The sequence below is a fragment of the Carassius auratus genome, unplaced genomic scaffold (assembly GCF_003368295.1).
Source record: "Carassius auratus strain Wakin unplaced genomic scaffold, ASM336829v1 scaf_tig00037285, whole genome shotgun sequence".
In the NCBI taxonomy this organism is placed as follows: Eukaryota; Metazoa; Chordata; class Actinopteri; order Cypriniformes; family Cyprinidae; genus Carassius; species Carassius auratus.
This window is the reverse complement of record NW_020526372.1, coordinates 1-8,958: the sequence shown is the minus strand read 5'-3', so window position 1 is coordinate 8,958 and position 8,958 is coordinate 1. Positions and strand designations below refer to the sequence as shown.

The 8,958-nt window shown below is 44.1% G+C and overlaps 1 protein-coding gene across 1 annotated transcript; it reads left to right on the top strand.

The window, feature by feature from the left end:
* Positions 1–8,958, top strand: LOC113083113 (atrophin-1-like). Its single transcript, XM_026254375.1, is given in 16 exon segments — positions 1–675; positions 991–1,092; positions 1,497–1,616; positions 1,701–2,864; positions 2,866–4,409; positions 4,904–5,120; positions 5,271–5,576; positions 5,578–5,832; positions 5,834–6,362; positions 6,365–6,548; positions 6,550–6,607; positions 6,610–6,692; positions 6,694–6,776; positions 7,436–7,579; positions 7,668–7,842; positions 8,873–8,958. Coding segments are annotated over 16 exon segments (5,025 nt in total). The 5' UTR covers positions 1–648; the 3' UTR covers positions 8,907–8,958.

Here is an 8,958-nt window from a genome sequence, read left to right as displayed (position 1 = left end):
TTAATTAAAATGTAAGTACATAGTAGTTAAGGCCACTTAATATAAAGTGGGTCCAATGGAAACTTTTTCTTATTGCATAGTGTAATTCATGTATTTTTAAGTATTTATGTACAAACATGAGTGTATTTTAATATTAAGTATGTAGTTTTGTGCATGTTACATGTAGAGTGTTGTCTGTATGTTGATCTTTTGGTGTAAGCAGTGCCTCTCCCTATGTTGGCTGCAGTGGATGGTTTTTCCAGAGCTCCATTCAACATTGATGACTGAAGCTCAGCTTCAGAGTACCACAAACCCTCTGAAGTACCATGCAGTCCACACAAAAATATTTTACTAACTGTACAGCAGTTACTGTATAGCATTATTGTTCCCCAACTCTGTTCCTGCAAAGAGGATAATGTTTTAGTGTCTGTGCTGCATTGATAGATTTTAATTATCTGATAACAAACAGAAAAACAAGTATTATATTTATTATACTAATGCTATGGTAAAGTTTTACTTTGACTTCAGTGGTATTCACTCTGTTCCTCCAGGTCTTAAAAGATTTAATGCTATGATAGGCAGCCTGTAGGCTAACCGTCCTGATTGTGGTCACACTCCCACTTTCTGTAATGGCTGACTGGAAGGAATGGACCACATAGAGAACTAGTCATGAAGACCCGAACCAACAAAGAATCGGTGAGGGCATTACCGCATACTGAGAACAGAATAAAAGGTAGACCATGTGTAGATATAAGTCTTTAAGTCAGTCAGAACCATTCAAAGTGCTCTTGTATCTGTTATTAAAAAGTATTTTGATATCCATAGTAGATCGTACCATTTATTAAAATAGTATTTTTCTACTGAGTATTTCAAGAACATACTTTTAGTTCCTAATCCTTTTCTGTCACTTTATCTCTTTTTGTCTTGTGCTGTAATTTTGTCATGCTGTCTTTCTTTCTCTTTCTTATGTTTGTATTTGCCCTCCCTCGGTTATATTGGGCATGGCCACAGATGCCCGCTCGCAGTGGACGCAGGAGAGGGGGCAGTGAAGAAAGGAGGGGTAGACGTCCGCACCACAGCCCCTCCCGAACAGAGCGCAATGAAAGGCAAACGGTAAGATAACAGTATTGTATTTTCCTCCTCCTGTCTTTAATTCCCTTAATGAATTTTTTATGATCTTCTCTGTTGTCCTAGTTTCTTCATCTTTGATAACCTCATCCTTGGTCCACCTCTTTTATTTTTGTTCTTATTTCTGTCAATGAATTATTTCATAGAGTCTCATAGAGTTTGGATTACCTTATACTGAATGTTCATGATCAGTCTTTTTCAAAGCATCCCACACTAATGGGCATTTACAGTATGTGTTGTGTTTTATGAAATTCTCTTGGCTGTTTTGCATTCACTTGTGGACTTATGGGTTTGTGAGCAAATTTTTGTTTGTTTTCTTTTGTTGTTTTTTTATACTAAATATAAAAATGTAGCTGCCTCACATCATGATTAAAAATTATAATATTAAGCAGAGAACTGCCGGAGAGGAATTGGCTGTTGGACGTTTCAGCCGGCAATCTCAAGGCCATGATTCATCAGAAAGTGAAGGAGAGGAGCATGTGCCACCCCCCAAAAGACAGAAAGTCCAGGTACTGGTAACATTTTAGGAACACTGAATAAAATTCCATAAGATTGAAATTTTTTATAAATATAATATTTGATTTTGCCGCTAGGACTCCTCCAATCCCCCAGCCCCACCCCTTTCAACTAACACTCCAACGTCAGCTCCACCTCCAACGTCAAGCAACAGTCAATCAAGAGAAAGTGACAATGAGGATGGCCAATCACAAGGCAGTCGGAGCTCAGCTGGAGGAAGCTTAGCCAATAGTAGCAGCAGCATAAGCAGTGGACGGGACATTGACCAGGACAATCGATCGTCTTCTCCAAGTCTCTCTGCTTCCCCCTTGGCCAGTTTGGATTCTGAATCTGAATCTCCAGATTCCCCAAAGCAGGGTGATAAAAACAAAGATGGAGGGACATCAAAATGTGTAGCAGAGGATCAGAGAGGCTCAGGGAGAGGTGAGGATGGCACACCAGAGGACCAGAGGGACAGTGAGGGAGGAACGGAGGGAGATTTATCTTCCTTAAAGTCCTCATCATCCCTCTATACATCTCATCGTGGAATGGTGGACAATGCAAGTGATGCAAGTAGCAACAGGAAGTCATACTTTCCCCTAGATTCCAAACTTCCAAACAAAGTGGAGTATACAGGTCCTGGTGGTCCTGAGACTCTACACACCTGCAGTCGCATCCCTTCTAAAACAAGCACTCAGTGTGGGAAGCCTGGGGTGGGAGGAGCTGAATATTCCCATGGGAATTCAAATATGAGCCATGGACCAACACTCCCACCTCCACCTGCCCTGAAACCTCTAGAGGTGGGGCAGAATGTTCCAGGTGGGGAAAGTAAAGCAGACAAGCCAGAGAAAGGTGATAAGTCTGTTCCACCCTCCTTGCTTCCACAAGCTAGTACCGTTCCCCAGCAACCTCCTCCTCCCAACACTCACCATTACAACCCCACCAGCTGGTCAGGGGGACCTCCTTCTAGTTGTCCTGGCAACTGGGGATATGTGCGTTACCCAGGTAACCACCACACACATCCAAGCCAGCAGCCCCCAGTGCAGCAACAGCTGCCCTCTGTGTACAATTCTCCTTCGTCCACCCGACACTCCTCCCACCCACCTTACTTGTCACACCCTCATCCCCATCCACACAAAGAGTTCCTGCCCAGGTATAGCACTGCAGCTGAGCGAGAGAGGGGTGGGAGGGAATTTGGCAACAGAGACTTCCCTGTAAATAATAGCAGTAGCAATGCAAACAGCAGCAGCGGTAGCATCTGTGGGTAGCATTTCTGGTGGTGGAGGACCCAACTCTAATGTGGGCCGGGATTTTGGGAACTCACTACTTGGACAGAACAGAGATTATAGTGCAAACCGGGATGGACCAGTAGGACCACAGAGTGGTCGGGAATATGGACCAGGCTTTAGAGATCGGGAACGAGGAACTGGGAGGGAGTTTCCTTTGCAAAACCAGCAGCTTCAAGTACAAGGCAAAGAGTTTGGAACTGAAAGCACTGGAGGGGGTGGATTTAATCCAAGAGACAAGGAGAGTAGGTGGGTAGATTTAGCAGTTCAAGCTAGGGAGGCAGGGATTAACAGTTATGTTGGTAATGCCAACCAAGCACCTGTAGGAGCCCCATCATCTGCTTTAGCGTCAGTGACCCTGGTGAACCGTGACCCAAGCAATTCACCACAAAACAGCTCTGGTCATCCTCCCTTTTCCTCTACAAATTCAATCCCCACAAGCAGAGACTATCCCTCTCCAATAGATGCAAATGTGCAGCAGACACTACAAGTACAGGCTCCCCAAACACCCTCCAATACTGCAGACCTTCCTCCCCCTCCACACTATTTAAGAGAGTACCCTCCTCCAGGGTCAAACGATCCTTACCCACCCCCTGGATCAACCTCTTCTTCTGTCCCACTTTCTGGTGTGCCAAGGGAGTTCCCGAGTCCACCTGGACTGGCCCCAAATCTTACTCGGGAGTATCCTGGAGGACCTCCACTTCCACATCACCCTCACTATCCTGGCCAGACAGCCTCGTCTATGCAGCACAGAGACAGAGAGAGGGAAAAGGACAACATTACATCTACTCTTCATGCAAATCGCAATCACCCTCAATCCCTTTCTCCTACATCAAGTGGTTCTGGACCTTGTCATCCAAACTCTACTTCTTATCCCCCTCCCCCTGCCCCTCCACCACCCTCCACTAGTTCACATTGTCAGCCAACATCCATTACATCTTTTCCAGGCAATCATGCTCGACAGGGTCCATATTCTTCATCGAATAAGACTCCACCAACACCACTCTCTCCTATTTCCAGTCCCTCAACCAATCCTATGGGAGGGTTTTCTCCTTTTCCTTCAACCTCTGCTCCTTCTGTACCACTTCCTGCATCAGGTGTATCCACCTCTTGTTCATCAGGTTGCAGGCCTACTCCTTACCTTGGCACTTTAAGCACTCATACTCCTTTCAGTAGCTCTTACCATGGCAACAGTAACCATGGAAATAGCAACACTAATGGCAATGCTCCCAACAACAGCAATAGCACTAGCACCCCATCATTATTGCACTCTCCTCAAAAAACTAAGGTACAACCAACACTCAATAATCCCAGTCTTAACAACACTGCTTCAACCCCCAGCACATCTGTTGGAGTAGATGGTCGCTTTGATTTAACTTCTGGCTCAGTGCCACCACCTGTCATCAAGGAGGAGCCAGTAGAGGAGAGGGAGGAGTTGGAGAGCCCTCCTCCAGTTCTCCTAAGTCCTTCACCAGAACCAAAACCTGTTGACATTCCAATTCATGCCAGCCAATCAGCTCGGTAAGACTAGGTGTTTCACTAAAATGAAACCTAATAAAGCATCATAAATGGGTGAATTAACAGTACAAACAGATCATGCAATTGATATTAAAAATAGAGATGCACAATATAATGGTGTCATGTTATTGGTTGATATATCATTTAATATCATATTATTGCCTGACAGCGTTCTACATAACTGTGTGTTGTTTCAGCCATACTTTCTCAATGTTTTGAATGAAAGTTTAACTAGCTTACTATGGTTGTGTAAAATAAATTAAAGTAAATCTTACAACATCACTTTTATATTGGCTATTGGTCAGGTGTGTGGAACAGGTTTTGACATGTACAGAAACCAATAATCAATTGTCGGAAACGCAATGGATGAGAAGATAACTTGTGCTAACTGATATAACACACAACTTGGCTCCACGTGAAATGTGTTGTTTTTGATAGTATTGACATGTTTGATGATTGTTCACCTAATGGAAAAGATAAAACTTCTTTGGTTTCAGGTTCCACAGGGTTCTTGACCGGGGTAGTGGGAACTCTTGTGCCCGTAGTGATGTTCTGTTTGTTCCACTTGATGGTTCCAAGCTTTGGAAGAAGAGAAACGAGGCCATAGAGCGTGCTCGTAGAGAGGTCGAACAGCGAGCGAGAGACCTGCGAGAGAAAGAGCGGGAACGAGAGAGAGAAAAGGAGAGAGAGAGAGACCTGGACAGACATCTTCAGGTAAGAGACAGCAGAGCTTGTTAGTAGCATTGCAAAAATTATTTCCTTAATCTCAGTTTTCTTTAGTTTAGTTAGTTTAGTTTTTCTGTAGTTGCTAGATTCTTTACATATTACTTGTCAGATTTTTAATTAACATGTTTCTCTTTGTAGCAGAAGGACAGTGGCACAAGTGCAGGATTAGGAGCTACAGCCACACGCCAGGCCTCTTCACTTTACTTTCCTCCTTCATCCTCCATCCTTCTAGACCCTTCATCTTCCTCATCCTCTGTGAACCCATCCCACCCAGCAGCCCATCCACAGCACCACCCTGCCCACCATGCCTCACACCCCCACTCCATTCACCCCTCTCATCCTCTGCATCACTCTCTCTCTCATTCCATTCCTCATTCTCTTCTCCTTCCTTCCATGGCAGGGGGCTCTCCAGTTGTTGGAGGCCCTCAGGGTGCTCTTGGCATTGGGCTTGGGGGGTCCATACTTGGGGCCTGATACCCCAGCCCTCAGAACCCTGAGTGAGTATGCCCGACCTCATGCCATGTCTCCATTGGGTGCTGCCAGCCGTGCACAGTTTCACCATCCCCACCTTCACCACCACCACCCTCATCCGCATGCACATGCACATGCACATGCACATGCACATGCACATGCACATGCTAACCCTCATCCGCATGTGCATCCTTCATTTTTCCTGTCCCAATTCCAAAACCCAGCTCTCGGCCCATCCCCACCACCTTCCAGCCGATGCTGCCACGGCTGCTGCAATTCTGGGCTTCTTGTATGGGGGTGGACTGGAGGCAGGCCCTACTCATCCAGGGCCTGGTCCCGGGCCTGGTGGGTTGGCTGGGGTGGGGTTTGGAGGAGTGGGATTCCCTCATGCTGTAGCTGCTCAAAGAGAGCGCATGAAGCCAGGATTTGAGTTTAAGAGCGAGGAGCGTGTCTATACAGCTGGAGCCTTAGCTGACCCAGCAATAGCTTTGTCACATGCACACTCGCACACACACTCACACTCCTTGCTGTTGGGTGGTGGGGCTGGAGGTGGAGCTACTGGTAATGAGGTTGCCCTTTATGGTACTCCACCTCCTGCACCGCCCCCTCAAGATTTGGCTGCAACAGCTAGGAATCCAAATCCTATTCCTCCATCTCTGTCAATCCCACCCACCTCCTCTATTCTCCCAGCCACACTCCCCATCAACCAGGCTTCTGCAGGAGCCCCAGTGACACCAGCAGCCCCCCGCCCCTCCCCCTCAAACCTCCTCCCCCACCTCCTCCTCTTCCAACAGCCTCATCTCTTCATCACTCCTCTCCACATTCTACATTTCCAAATACACACCCTTCTTGTCAGCCCCCAACGCTACCAACTCAGGCTACGCCCTCTGAACGATATCCCACCCCCATTCGCACTCCTCCCAGCACCGAACGTGCTAGGAGCGTGGGAGAGGGAAAGGGAGAGAGTGGTGCCTGCCACAGAGAGGGAGCGAGAGAGGGATAGGAAAGGGAAAGGGCAGGGACAGGTGGAGGAGCAGCAGGAGGAGGTACAGCAGCGGCAGGAGGCACAGGAGGAGGAGATTCTCTGGCCGCTACAGATGCTGAACGTGACTCCTCATCACCACCAACATTCACATATTCACTCTCACTTACATCTGCACCAGCAGGACACAGGTATTCACCATACCCACATACTCTCTCACACTTTACACAGTACACTGTATACAGCATAAAAAAGTCAACAAATTAAAAATATCATTCTGATAAAGATGACATTGAAAAAATAACATTAAGATTTAACTGTACAATTTAACAAATTTAATTAAAAATGGTATTTTCAACTTTTTTCACCTTATAAAAACTGTTACTACAACAAAATAATCAAACTGCTTAATTTGTACTCCTTTTAGATACAATTAACCAGATGACAAATTTGTTAATCTATATTTTATACTTAGTCTTTTTCATAAATTAAGTATTTAGTGAACAATTAAAGGGATGGCTCACCCAAAAAAATTTCATTTATTCACCCTCACATTCCAGATCTATATTGCTTTCTTTCTTTGTGAAGCACAAAAGAAGCTATCTCACAACTAAATAATAACTAAATAAATAAAAACTCTCTTGTAAGCAGCCATAAAAATACCACTTCTGTAACAATTTTAGCAACCTTAACAATACTGTCACTTGGAAATAAGACAGGCTATAGAAGTAAAATCTGTTGCAAAGCACTGTTCTTGTACAAAATAAATTTTACCTACAGTGCCACTGGGAAACGGTGCTACTCTTATTAAATTTTCCCACTTTTGTTTTGTTACGTATTTGGGTGGCAGCCGCGGGAGGGGTACACCCCCTGATGGATCCGCTGGCATCAGGGTCTCCCCTGGCCCGCCTGCCATACCCAGGGGCTGCTCTTGGGCCTCCCATCCTGGCACACTCCCTCACTGACAGCGAGGTGCTTCGACAGCAGCTCTTTGGTAAGAGGTGTAATGATGTTCCGTTGCGATATATTTCATCGTTCTATGTGTAACATGATTTCTACACTTGTTTGCATGTTGTATACAGGTGGTCATTTTCGTGAAATGCCCCAGTCCTCGTCTCTGGGTGGGTCCATGTCTGCAGCACACCAGCTCCAGGCGATGCAGCAGGCTCAGAGTGCCGAGATTCAGTTCCAGAGACTTGCCCTGGAACAGCAGTGGATCCACCACCATCACTCCCTCACCCAGGACGAGTACTACAGGTGAGTGCAAACATGTATACTGCACATAAATTGAATGCACAACATTAGATTTATATATATTAAGATGTACTATTAAACCCAGTATTAGTATCACTGATGTTGCTTATTTCCAGAAGAGAAAATCCCATTCTTTTTTCTTTGTAGAGAAATTGATTTTTAACAGTAAACCTCTCAAGACAGACCTATCCTAACTTCTGACAATAAGCAATTCTGTGGAAGCCACAAGTTAAACCTCTAACTCTAGCTTGCTATATTATTTTTATTATAATAAAAAACTTGTGCATGTACTGTGGTAAGCTAACGGAGACTTATAGCACTTGCACTCTCTTTATTGTATTGATTTAGATTGCTTCCATTGTCCTAATTTGTAAGTTGCTTTGAATAAAAGCGCCTGCTAATTGTAAATGTAAAGAGAGATCCTTCTTGCATTCACCAATTAGAGATATCTCTGTTACCATGGGAAGGAGAACTGTGCAAAAGGGGATCAGCAGGGAACTCCCATTCCCATAAAGTATTTCAAATAATGTAATCGAGTCTCGTTTTCTATAAAACAGCTTACATAATATTTTGCATTAAACGTATTATATTCTTAAAAGTATAGAAGTACCTTTTGCACCTTTTTTCTTCTCCTTTTTTAGTATGTGATTTATGTCGGAGCTGGATGGTTTGGTTTATGGCTTGTAATGACTTTTTTTGAAATCCCTGTGGAGAAAACGAATGGGGAAAAGTTCGGTGGTTGCTGTTCTGTAGCAATACCTCTATGTAAATATACATTTTTATCTGAGGCTAAAATAAGTTATTACTGACATTTATCATTGTTTTTGAAAGGCTCAATTTTTAACATTATTTATAAAGAATTATTCAATATTAACACGTAAGGACAATATTTTTGTCAGTTTTATTATTATAAATCAGTATTAAAATCATCAATGCTGTAAGAATGAATTGCTCATACCTACACAACATAAAATTAACATCTACAGTGCAGTATTTTTGTCCTTTCGTCTTTGACCTTTGCCCTCCATTGCAGCCACCTAAAGAAAGAGAGTGACAAAACGCTGTAATAAACACAGAGGACATGAAGACAAGAAAATGAAGAAGGGATGAAATGCAAAT